This window comes from Rattus norvegicus, chromosome 10 (assembly GCF_036323735.1).
Source record: "Rattus norvegicus strain BN/NHsdMcwi chromosome 10, GRCr8, whole genome shotgun sequence".
Classification (NCBI taxonomy): domain Eukaryota; kingdom Metazoa; phylum Chordata; class Mammalia; order Rodentia; family Muridae; genus Rattus; species Rattus norvegicus.
The window spans coordinates 10,866,825-10,879,970 of NC_086028.1; the positions used below are offsets into that span (position 1 = coordinate 10,866,825).

General features: G+C 49.9%; 1 protein-coding gene across 4 annotated transcripts in view; it reads left to right on the top strand.

Annotated features, from left to right (window-relative positions):
* The window catches only part of C10h16orf89 (similar to human chromosome 16 open reading frame 89), a 21,196-nt gene extending 10,505 nt beyond the window's left edge, over nt 1-10,691 (top strand). Inside the window, exons 1-8 of one of the 4 annotated variants that reach the window (NM_001105762.1) lie at nt 1,595-1,826; nt 3,481-3,630; nt 4,403-4,553; nt 5,527-5,644; nt 6,311-6,446; nt 7,553-7,657; nt 9,669-9,749; nt 10,136-10,691. In NM_001105762.1, coding sequence (NP_001099232.1) covers nt 1,631-1,826; nt 3,481-3,630; nt 4,403-4,553; nt 5,527-5,644; nt 6,311-6,446; nt 7,553-7,657; nt 9,669-9,749; nt 10,136-10,326 — 1,128 coding nt within the window. In that variant the 5' untranslated portion in view covers nt 1,595-1,630 and the 3' untranslated portion in view covers nt 10,327-10,691. Of the gene's footprint in view, nt 1-1,548; nt 1,827-3,480; nt 3,631-4,402; nt 4,554-5,526; nt 5,645-6,310; nt 6,447-7,552; nt 7,658-9,668; nt 9,750-10,135 lie in introns of those variants that run through there. The other 3 variants (XM_063268523.1, XM_063268524.1, XR_005489707.2) reach the window with 3 other exon arrangements.
* The last annotated feature ends 2,455 nt before the right edge of the window (nt 10,692-13,146 follow it).

Sequence of the window (13,146 nt, forward strand, 5' to 3'; positions counted from 1 at the left end):
GTGGTTGTGAGCCACCATATGGTTGCTGGGATTTGAACTCAGGACTTCTGGAAGAGCAATCAGTGCTCTTAACCACTGAGCCATCTCTCTAGCTCCTAGATTTTATTCCTTAAGGCTCTTTACCACTGACCCAGAACTTTTCTTCATATTTTTAACTTTTGAGTCTGGATAGCTAAGTTGTTCTGGCTAGCCTTGAACTCACAGTGCTTTCTAAGCTGGTCTGGCTAGCCTTGAACTCACGGTGCATTCTAAGTTGTTCTGGCTAGCCTTGAACTCACAGTGCTTTCTAAGCTGGTCTCAGGTTTGCAGTGGGCCTTCCTTCCACACCCTCCTAAGTGCTGTGATGTCAAGCATGCTCCACCACATCCAGCTCTGTGCCTCACATTCTGTCTTAGTCAGAGTTTCTACTGCTGTGAAGAGGCACCATAACCAAGGCAACTCTTACAAAGGAAAGCATCTAATTGAGGCTGGCTTACAGGATCAGAGGTTCAGTCCACTGTTGTCATGGTGAGAAGCATGGCGGGCAGGCACGGTGCTGGAGAAGGAGCTGAGAGTTCTCCATCTCAATCTCAGGCAGCAGAAGGAGACACCACACTAGGCCTGGCATATGAGACCTCAAAGCTGGCCTCCACAGTGATGCATTTCTCTAACAAGGCCACACCTCTAATAGTGCCAAGCATTCAAACACATGAGTCCATGGGAGTCATTCCTCTTCAAACCTCCACACCTTCATAATTCTGTTTCTACTGGTTAAGTGCCACTCTGAGAAAACTTGTGAAGACAAGTGTGTCTTCCAATGAGCTACTTCCAAACTCATTTAAAACAAACAAACTTGTGGGGCATAGTGGCACGTGCCTTTAATTCCAGCAACTGGAGGGGCGGCAGAGTGAGGCAGATCACTGAAGTTGAGGCCAACTACAGAGTGAGTTCCAGGACAGCCAGGGCTACACAGGGAGACCCTGGGTGGGGAGGCAAACTTTGGATTTTTTAGCTTCAGTCACCATGGCTAGATCAGTAGTGGAAAACTAGGTCAAGAAGATAAGGAAGCTGGGGAGACAGACCAGTCAGTCAAGCGTTTGCTGTATAAGCAAGAGAACCTGAGTTCAATCCCCAGAACCTACGTAAGAAGTCAGGTGTGATGACATAGGCTTGAGTCCCAGCACCAGGGAAACAGTAGAGACAGGAGGATCCCTGACGCTCACTGGACAGCCAGCTTGACTACTTCCAAAACTCCAGGCCAGAGTGACTCTTACACTATGATACCAGAGGTGTTGTAGGTCTGTGCGCGCGGGCACACACACACACACACACACACACACACACACACACACACACACACGCACGCACCTGACAGTACATGCACCCACACAAACTCACACCAGATACATCCATATATAAAAACCAGGGTGAATTCCCTGACCCAGATGGGAACAAGGAAACCCCATATCCAGAACTGGCCTGACCATGCCCATGACTCTGTGGCTAACCCCTGAAACCCCACCCCAGCACTTGTCTCCAAGTCTTCCTGGGTAAGAGGAGTGGAGGAAGAGGCGGGGAACAAAGTATTTAAAGGACCTGGGAGAATTCCTGGCACTTGAGTGTGTGACCGTTCACCGTCTGCCAGCCCATCATGGCGAGGATCAGCCTGCTTCTACTCCTGCTGCTGTCCCTGCCACAGCAGCTCTCCTCACTGCCATGGCCAGACACTGCACAGGGCACCATGGCCGGCTTGATCCTGACTGCGTTAGAAAAAGCCACCTTATTTCTGGAGGACAGGCTGCCTAAAATCAACCTGGACGGTGCAGTGGGGTTCCAAGTGCTGGAAGGTACGTGACCCTTGCTCCCAGGTGAACACTAGGAAAACCACTTCCCCCAAGACCTGCGACCCCATTGCCTCTCCTTGGATGAGGACTCAGAGCTCTTCCCCAGTCATATAAAACTTTGTAGGATGAGGAAGGACTTAACGGCAATATGAGAAAGATTTGGAAATCATATTCTCAGAAGGAAAAGATTCCTCTGACAGCCCTTCCTAACAGTGGGTAGAACTCCCTTGTGGGTCCTTAAGGGAAAGCCACTCTCCTAAGGGTGGCTGCAGACAAAACAGGAACCCTCCCCCAGATGGTGCCCCTACCTGGTTTCCTCCCCTTCTGTCAAAGGCAGCTCAAGAGCTTGAGAAAAACAGCCAAGTGTTTGTTAGCTTTTTGAGGCATAAGATCCGTAAGAAGTGAGCTGGAAACTGGCCAAGGGACTGGAGACACAATGGTGTGCATGCATGCATGCACGTACACACGGGGGTTGCAGTGAGCATAAGCCCACTGCCCAAAGTGACAAAGATCCTATGCCGGATGTCTGCCTGGGCTTGTGCTCTGGGCTTCTCCACGGAGACTCCCAGGCCCTTTAGGCTGAGACTAAGTAAAACAGAGACATATAAAACAGTGCCAAATTCCTCTAGAAATTAAGAAGGATAAGCTAGCTGTGGTGGTGAATGCTTGTGTTCCCAGTGCTTGGGTGGCAGAGGCAGGTGGGTCATCGTGAATTTGAGGGCAGCTTGGTATTCAGAGTGAGATCCAAGACAGCCAGGGCTACACAGACAGACCCTGTTTCAAAAAAATAATCCAACACAGAAACAAAGAAAGGAGAGGAGGAGGAGGAGGAAGAAGAGGAAGAGGAGGGGAGAGACTAAACAATAGTCGTAAATTTCCTAGGACTGGTTTTTCTGTTAGGCATGGCAGGTACAGTGTCAACCCAACCCTGTATTTTTAAGAACCTATGACGATGTCTTTGTTGTTGTTGTTGCTGTTGTTATTGTTGTTGTTGTTGTTGTTGCTGCTGCTGTTGTTGTTGCTTCTGCTGTTGCTGTTGCTGCTGCTGTTGTTGCTTTTGTTTTTCTGAGACATGGTTTCCCTATATAGCCCTGGCTGTCCTGGAACTCACTCTGTAGACCAGGTTGGTCTCCAACCCAGAGATCTGCCTGCCTCTGCCTCCCAAGTGCTGGGATTAAAGGTGTGTCTCCATTGCCCAGCAAGATATGTTAAGTGGTTGATGAGTAAACATTGGCCCTAAGAAAAAATTCATGCTGTCATAATGTCCCTCCCTACTTCTCCCTCTAAGACTGCGGTCTTCCAAGTTAATTTAGAAAGCTGGACTTCATATGATGCTTTCTCCATACAATAGAAAATGCTGAGTCTCTACACATTACCTCATTTAATCTCTAATCACTCCCCTGCCCAAGAAATAATGCTTTATGATGATGAAGGAAGAGAAATTAAATGACTTTCTCTGGCCAGCTGATAAAAAAAAATAACATAGAGAATCCAGACTTGAACCCAGGCCCAGTCCTAGAATACAAGTTCTAAGCCATGGCCTCAGCTTTATAGAAGCCTCATTTCCACTCTCAGCCATGGATAGAACCTGGGTGTTTTCCTTCCTTGTGCACTTGGTCAGATGTTGGAATGAATAACATCCAACCTCCCCTTTCAGTGCAACTCCGAGGAGTCCAGGAAAAATGGGCTCACAACCCCTTGCTGCAGCCACTCAGCTTGCGTGCTGGACAGCTAGCCAACACACTGTTCGCTCTCCTCCAAAACTCCATCTTCTACCTCAAGCAGAGTGACCCCACATACCTAAGAGGTAAGCACAGGGCGGTACTGGTGCAATTCAAACTTTGTGCTCAATCCAGCTCAGGCGGAGCTGCCACCTGTTGAGGACTTAGGTCTCAGGGAGGCTGTCCTGATAGTTTTATTTCAGTTTAACAAAACCTAGAGTCATTTGGGAGGAGGGAGGGACTCAACACTGAGAAATGCCTCAGTGAGATTTGCCTGTAGGAGAGTATGTACTGGTTTCTCTTCATTGGTGTGGGAGGGCCCCTCTCACTCCTGGGGAAGTGGTCCTGGGTCCTCTAAGAAAGCAGGCTGAGGGCTGGAGAGATGGCTCAGCGGTTCAGAGCACTGACTGCCCTTCCAGAGGTCCTGAGTTCAAATCCCAGCAACCACATGGTGGCTCTCAACCATCTGTCATGGGATCCGATGCCCTCTTCTGGTGTGTCTGAAGACAGCTACAGGGTACTTATACATAATAAATAAATAAATCTTTAAAAAATGAAAGCAGGCTGAGCAAGCAGTCCTCCACAGCCTCTGTGTCCACTCCTGCCTCCAGTTCCTGCCCTATTTGACTTCCTGTTCTGTCCTGTCTTCCCTCAGTGATGGAGTATGACCTGAGAGTTTTAAGGTGACATAAACCCTTTCGTCCCCCGAGTTGCTTTGGGCCATGGCGCTTTCTCACAGCAGTAGAAACTCCAACTAAGACAGAGGAGCACACCCTCTGTGGGGTGGGAGGAGTCAGCAGTATTGTAGCTCTTGGTCCCTGAGCCCTCAGTACACTGGCTACCTCTCCTTCTCTGCAGAGTTCCAACCAAGCCTTCAGCCTGGCTTTTGGAAGTTGCCCCATGCCTGGACACGCACCAATGCCTCCCTGGTCTACCCCTGGCTGGAGCCCCTGGACTCTTTCTCGGAGGAAAGCAGCGATGCATGCCTGGTACAACTGCTAGGAACCGGGTGGGTTCCCCACCTCCCTAGTACCTGCAAACCCCATAGTGTCCCCTTGGCCACAGCCAGAGCCTTAGCAAACGTGGTGAGTGTGCACAGACACTCAGCAGCCCTCTCCTCCCTGCGCCACAGAATCCAGGTCTCACTTTCCCTGGACCATAGCGTTTAAGCTCCTCCCCAAAGTGGCTTTCTCTGAGCCCCTCTGCACACAGGACAAAAACCTCAATCCCTACCAGTTCTTTCGGGGCCCATGCACCTCCCACCCAGCCTCTGGGGGCTCCTTTCCAGACTCCATGGATCCAGGAAGACAATATTGAACATATTCTTACTCCCGATTTCCTTCTGCAGCTGATGGGCTTGCGAGAAGAGCGAGGGTACTTTAGTGCAGGGGTCAGCGCAGGAAGGGGGGGCACTATCTTCTCAACCTCCTTCAGAGAAGGTGCCACGCCACAGGTGACCACAGAGGGGCTGCACTCTAGATGGTAACCTATACTGTCATATTGGGTATGAGCAAGTGTATTGAGTCTGGACCGCACTCTCTGCGTTGCTGGGTTTGAATGGTCCTTTATTTAGGAGACTGATAGGAAAGGTATTTGGAGACTCCATGGAGCAAGAGGAAGTCAGACACTGGAGACTCCATGGAGCAAGAGGAAGTCAGACACCAGTGCCTGTCCAAATCCAGGACAGTTCAGCATTGTCTCCTCTGAGCTAGATCAAGACACAGCCAGTCATAGTGTCATATGATGTCATATACCTGTAGTCCCAGCACTCAAGGAGGCTGAGGCAGGAGAGCCAGGCTACAGAATGAGACCTTGTCTCAAGACGAAGGAAGGCCCATGACATCTGTATTTTATTTGGCAACCCTTACACTCAGCCCAGAACCCTCACCCTAACAGTCACTGAGGGAAACACAAGGTGGTCAAAGCCAGAGTGGGATGAACAAGGAGCATGGTCCTCATCGGCCTGGGCTGTCTCCTCCCAGGACGGACAGCAGGCAGCCTTGCAGGCTCTCCGACTTCTGCAGAACCCTTATGACCAAGGCCGGCTGCTCAGGCTACAGCCTCTCCCATCAGCTGCTCTTCTTCCTCTGGGCCAGAATGGTAAGTGTTGTGCCGAGAAAGAAGGCTGATTCTCAACTCCACTTCTCCCACTGCATGGTGTGGTGACCCTGTGTGCCTCCCTGGCTCCCTTTGCCCCCTCCCCACAGCACAGTATGGTGACCCTGCACAGCCACACTTCCTGGCAGCACTTGGAGCTGCCTTCCGAGTTCTCAGGGAAGAGGTTAAGATTCGCAGAGCTCCGCACAGTGTTTGCTCTCATGCCAGGCATTGCCTAGCCACATTGCCTGCCAAACAAAATGCCCTCTAGTCTAAGCTCTCCTGCTAGTGTCCAGCCTGTGAATGCAGCATAGCACGAAACTGTAATCCTACTTAAAACATTCTAAACCTTTCTGAGACTCTTTTGTAACTGTCCTGTGAAAACAACAGCAACTCAGAATGTCAAAAGGTTGCATGGCCTTCTCTTTCTGGAGAAAGACTTTGAAGCTCAGAAAGGCTAATGAGTGAGCCACGGTCACTCGTCACTCGGCTCTTAGCCAACCAAGCCTCAATGTAAGCTGTCACCCGTGACCTGCAAAGTGGCTGGGTAAGGGGGAGAGACCTTCCTTCCAACACAGCCCTGACAAGACCAGCTCAGAGCTGCAGGCCTTCCCGACAGAGCCTGTGTCTCCCACACACCTACACGTCTCCTGTTGTCTATCCCCCCAGCAAGGGTGCACGGAGGGACTGTTCCTCCAGAGTCAGCACTACATTGACATCTTCTGTGCGAACATGATGGACCTGAACCGGAGAGCTGAGGCCATGGGATACGCCTACCCCACCCAAGACCTCTTCATGGAAAACAGTGAGCCTGCCCTTCTGCCCTCAGGGTAGAGTAGAGAGGTTTTGACAAAGGCGTTTCATGCTCACTCCTGGGATTGCTAAATAAAGCAAGGAAACACAGAGGGTACAGGGCCAGGGAATGGCTTAGTAAAGGGCTTGCTTCACAAGCATGGGACGTGAGTTTGGTCCCCAGCACTCCTGTGAAAAGGCCAGGTATGGTGACACATGACATACTTTGTAATCCTAGAGCAGAAGAGACAGAGACAGATGGATCCTGGGGTCCCTGTGGAGGCAGACAGGGGGATCCTGGGGGTACTGAGGAGACAGAGACAGGTGGATCTCCTGGACTTGCCAGCCTAAATGAATGGGTAAGTCCAAGGTCCCTACAAGAGATCCTGTCTTGAAAAATAGGGTAGACCTGGATAGATAGTTCAGGTACTAAAAAAACATGTGCACCTTTAAACCTGTGCACATGAATTCAGTCCCTGAAATCCACATAGAGGAAGGAGAGAAGCAGCCTCCACAAGTTGTACTCTGACCTCTACACACGTACCATGGTACACACACAGTAAGACAATAAATGATGCAATAAAAAATAAGGTGGGCAGCTCTTTAGGACTGATGCGGTTAACCTCTAACTTCCTTATAGACTTGCATGCATTGCTTATAAGGAGCTTAAATGCAGCTGACCATTGTGTGTCTGCTTGTCCTGGTGACTGTTCTGTGTCCACCAAGTCTGCTCTACAGGGGGAGTTCTGGACAGACTGATCAGCTAGCACAGAGACCCACCACCACCACCACCACCACCACCACCACCACCACCATCACCACCACCAAGATCCTGGAAATAAAATAGAAAGGGAGCCCCTGGGTGGCTGCTGCTTTGCTGGGACATCCAAACACCCCTACCAAGCCTGACTCCTGCAACTCTGATAGCACAGGAGAGGCAGGACCAGGGCCTGACAGCCTCTGGTGGCCAAGAGAACCCAGGCCCTGTAATCCTAAAGCAGAGGAGGCAGAGACAGACAAGTCCTTTAAGCGCCACCTCCTCCATCCCCTTGTGTGGTGACGCAGGGACACAGGAAGAGATGGAAGCTGGCTGACAGAGGTGCCTTGGTGTGTTTGCAGTTATGTTCTGTGGTATGGCTGGCTTCTCTGACTTCTACAAGCTGCACTGGCTGGAGGCCATTCTCAACTGGCAGAACCCTCAGGTGGGATGCTTCGGGAAGCCTGGTGAGTTGCCCAACTGCCCCAGCTGGGAGCATTGTTTGGTGGTGTCCCCGCTTCTGGGGTCACACAAGAAAGGGATGTCGTGGAACTGAGAACTGATAGTGGTTTAGAACAAGCAAGCGCATGCGCACGCGCACACACACACACACACACACACACACACACACACACACACACACACGGATGTAGAAGGGACTGGCATTCTGAGAGACCAATTCAGCCAGTGGGAAGCCGTCTGTGGGGAGGCTTGACTTGCTGGACATGCGCTAATAAATTAATTCCTTCAGCATTCCCTGAGCATCTGTGAATGTGCCAGACAAACGTTATCTGGTGCCAGAGAAAGTCAGAGCTGTGGGAAATGGGTAGAAACTCCCTCCACACACCAATAGATATGGTCATGCCAACTTTTGCCAGGAGCAGCTGAGAGAGCACAGAACAGTGGGGAAGGCTCCTTAGACAGAAGCTATCAGGGAAGACCACCAGGAAGGGTAACACAGTTAAGAAGCCCAGGATGAGTCTTTCCAACCTTGTGACATGTGACCTCAGGTTGTCCTTGGGCTAATAATGACCATAAGTCATTTATTTACCTTCTTAGAGTCTTCCTTCCATGAACTCCTAGCTTGTGCCTGCCACAGTACAGGTAACTAGGAAATGCCATAATTTCTATCACAAAGCTTGGGGTCCTTGAAGCAGCAACTGCCTTTGAGATGAGGAGAAATGTGCTACGGCTTGATAATACAAAAAGACATGGTGATGCCCTAAAGCTTGGTGACACCCTAAGGTTGGTGGCGCCCTAAGGCTTGGTGATCCAGCCCTGTCATCCTAGCCCTGAAGAGACTGAGGCCAGAGGACCAGAAGTCCAAGGTCCACATCGCCTTAGAGTGCATGTCAGACTGGCCTGAGCCTCAAAATATCACTTTTTTTTTTTGGTTCTTTTTTTTCGGAGCTGGGGACCGAACCCAGGGCCTTGTGCTTCCTAGGTAAGCGCTCTACCACTGAGCTAAATCCCCAGCCCCAAAATATCACTTTTTAAAGGGGTTAGGGAGGCTTCAAGAAGGCTTAGGGTATAAAGGCCCTTGCCACCAAATCTGATGACCTGGACTCACATACTCACATGGTCGAAGAGAATTGTCACCCACAAGTTGTCTTCTGACCTCTACACACACACACACACACACACACACACACACACACACACACACACACACACACACACAGAGTTAAAATGTAATAGTGATTTTATTTTTAATTTATTTTTAATGTGCGTGTCTCTTCCCTGCATATATTATGTCTGTGCACCATGTGTATGCAGTACCCCCAGAGGCCAGAAGAAGACTCAGTGTCCTTAGGACTGCAGTTACAGATGGTTGTGAGTTGCCACATTGGTACTGGGAGTCAAACCTGGATCCTCTGGGAGAGCAGCCAGTGCTCTTGACTGCTGAGCCATCTCCCCAGCTCTAACAATAATTTTTAAAAGGGCAGAATGCAGAGTGCAAGCCCACGTGCGTAAGACCCCAGATTCGATCCCAAGTGCCACAGACATAAATAAAACTGGTGAAAGAAGTTTCAAAAGAGAGACTCACATTGATTATAATATCTATTTTAATACCAGTGCTTGGGAGGCTGAAGCTGAGACCCCACCTCAAAACAGCAGCTCCGCCTGGTGCTGCACACCTTTAATCCCTGCACTGGGAGGCTGAGGAAGGTGGATGATGTCTGTGAGCTCAAGGCCAGACTGGTCTACAGAATGAATTCCAGGGCAGCCGGGGCTATATACACCCACATCTCAATAAAACAAAAACATTACAGTGGTTTACAGAACACAGAGCTCTAGGCCCAACACTTAAAGAGCGATCAGGCAGGGGTAACTTGATAGAGGGCAAACGTGACCCTGAGGTAGGATCTGCAGATAGGCACAGAAGAAACCTCGAGTATCCAAGTCCCTTGAGGGGCCAGAGGGAAGAGGCTTATGGAGTGAGTGTTAATGTTTACTTCACCTTTGGCTCCTCTCCAGACACAAAGGGTGAACCCCCTGAAGTTCCGCATCGGCAGGGCGTTCTGAGAAGAGTGCGAAGGCGGGAAAAACTGTTCGAAGGTAACTAACACCCAGGGGCTCACTGACCCATCACTCAAACAATCACAATCGAGGCTTTCACCTGCTTGGTGGTGGTTGTTTCCCTCCCCAGTACCAGGAGATAAGACCTTGGGCCTCCTCGCTGAGGGCTCTACTACTGAACTATTCCTACCTGTTTGCTCTCGGTGGAAAGAAGCCTGAGTCACTGCTGCGCCCTCTTACTTATAGAGGCAAGAGCAAAAGTCAGCATCTATGACGGGCTTCTTAGTAACCCCAATATGCCTACACAGTACCTGGAAGATTGGCTGGGGGAGGGGGCAGGGCGCTCTCATAGCATTTATGATGGGTTGTGTTGGACAAAGGACCAAGTTTGCTCTCCGGACCTCTCCCCACTCTCGCCCCAACAGATGGCTGTTCTTGCCACAACACAGCCACTGCAGTCGCAGCCCTGGGTGGCTTTCTCTACATCCTGGCAGAATACCACCCGGACAATGGAGAGCCAACTCCACCCACACGGTCACCAGCAAGCAACTATCAAGATGGTGCTGCCAGCCCTGATGCCCAGAGGATTGGCAGGCCCCTCAGCATCTCTTCTTAAATGCTGGAGTCAGGGGTCACATGCCAAGGGGGCATTTGAGGAAAGTGACCATGTATAACCCATCACCACTTCTGGGTATTTAAAAGTCTTGAGAGAGCAGGGCCAGGAGAGGCAGGGTTAGAGGGTGGGGTGGTCCAGATGTCAGCAGAATACATAAAGCACTGTCAATTGGAGCTGAGCCTTCTGTCTTTTGTGCATATGTTATCAGATCATTAGTTGAGACAAGGTCTCACTGTGTATCCCTGGCCGGACTGGAACTCACAGAGACCCTGCCTGCTTCTGCCTCCAACTGCTGGGATTACAAGTGCATGACCAGCTGTGTGTCAGATCTTGATGTGTAGTCTAGACTGGGTTCAAGATCCTCCAGCTCCCACTCCTAAGTGCTAAAATCACAAGTATGTGCGACCATGCCCTGTTGGGAGTTGAGCCTTGTTTTCTCAGGCATGAGGACAATCTTGGATGACTTCAGGATCTCTGTTTCAAGTCCCCCATCTCAGTCAACACAAACCCAGAATGGACCGGTGTCCTACTCTGTTCTCTGCAACTATCACAAAATAACAGCGTCGAGGTGATCATAAGTAAGGGAACGTTGTCTCAGTTAAGGTTCCATTGTTGTGAAGAGACACCATGTCCAAAGCAACTCTTATAAAGGACAGCATTTAATTGGGGTTGGCTTACAGTTTCTGAGGTTCAGTGCGGTATCATCATGGCAGGAAGCATGGCAGCCTGCAGGCAGACATGGTGCTGGATAAGGAGCTGAGAGCTCTCTATCTTGATCTTGATCTGAAGGCGGCAGCAGGAGACTGTGTACCATGCTGTGCTTGAACATAGGAGTCTTCAATGCTTGCCCCCAAGGTGACACACTTCTTCCAACAAGGCCACACCTTCTAATAGTGCCACTCCCTATGGGACAAGCATTCAAATAAACACACAAGTCTATGAGGGCAATAACTACTCAAACCACCACAGAGGTTTGCTTGGCCTACAATTCTGGAGTCTGCAAAGTGCAGGGCCATGGTACTGACATCAAATGAGGTCCTGTACACTGCTTCACAACATGGCAGAAGGGCAAAGATGTGTGAGGCACAGATGGGGAGAGAGGCTGGAGTAAGACAGATGCATACCATGATGACAAATACACTCCTGACAGAGTAGCATGACTACCAGGAGGCCCCACACCCAGGTCTTCTCTAATTACACTCACCTCACCATTTGTCAATTTGCTTTGGGTTTTGTAGTTGTTGTTTAGGTTTTTTGGTTTGGGTTGGGTTGGGTTTTGGTTTGTTTGTTTTTTCTAAAACAATGTCTGGCACTATGTCCCATGTTAGCCTCAAACTCACAGCACACCCCTTCTGCCTCAGTCTCCTGAGTACTGGGGACTGAGTACCGGGGATTACAGGTATGTGCCTGACTTGAGGTCCCACTTCTTTTTTTTTTTTTTTTTTTTTTTTTTTGGTTCTTTTTTCGGAGCTGGGGACCGAACCCAGGGCCTTGCGCTTCCTAGGCAAGCGCTCTACCACTGAGCTAAATCCCCAACCCCGAGGTCCCACTTCTTAATAGTGCTAGAGTGGCAGTTAAATTACAGCGTGATGGCTGGAGGAGGAAGTGAGTCTGGGAACACCCTGTGGCCATGAGAGGTGACACATGTTGATTTCCACATCCTGTGCACAGAACTCTGAAAGTCTTAAGGGCATGGTGTATGCAGACTGCCCAGGGGTCAGCACTGTGGCTTTGACCACAGGCTCCATTGTTCTGTGTCACTGGACAAAGTCTGAAAAGTACCTATATCAGTATGACAATCACAGCATGAAGATGATGTTCTTAGAGTGCCAAATGCTGTGCCTGCCACACCAAGCAAGTGTCACCTGGAGTTACGAGGTTAGATTGTCACAGAACAAAGGGAGTGTCTCAGAGCATCGGAAGGCATAGCTGGCCCTCCCTGGAGTGTTTTCCCCCTCCCACTTCCTCCTCTCCACTGACTCAGGACATTATCTAAATGCTTTAGCATTTTAGAAAAAATCTTCTAGAACACTCTTAGGGGTTCAGTACCATCTGTAGGGACGATGGCACACTGCGAGCACTGCTAGTACCAGGCTTTAGAGTAGAAAACAAGCTTCCAATTCAATCCAAATCCAGAAGATGCTTTGCCATAAGTGGAAAGGCTGCTGGTCCCCTTATGTGAGAGTCAAGCCACACCACAGCCTGGGGATTAACACGCCCCTTGTGGAGTCATCTGGCACGGTGACACACACCTGAAATCCCAGCACTTGAGAGGTAGAGGCAGGAGAATCAGGAGTCTTAGGCCATCCTTGGCTACATACTGTCTGAGACTAGTCTATACTGCATAAATGAGACAATGTCTCATGAGATCACGGCCAGAAAAGAACTAGCCATGCAAACCTGACAACCCAATTTCAACCCTTCAATACAAGCCAGATGAGCTCACCCCTGTAGTCCCAGCACTTGGGAGGTGGGGGTAGGCTGATCTCTGTGAGTTCCTATTAGCTAGACCTTGTCTCAAACACAAAGAGATGTGGGATCTGACATGACTTATGGGTAAAGACACTTGCCTAATGATCTGTACCTGACCCCAGAACCTTCGAAGGACAGAACCACTCCCCTCACACTGTCTTCTGACCTCCTTCTGTGTCTTGCCATGCACAGAACTCACATGCCATGCCCCTATGCACATATAAATTATTTTTAAAAGCTGGATGTGGTGGTGCACAGCTATAGTTCCAGTCTTCATACGTGGAGATGGGAGGCAGAGACGGGAGACTCTAAAAGCCCAACAGCCAACTCGACTGGACAGCACAGCAG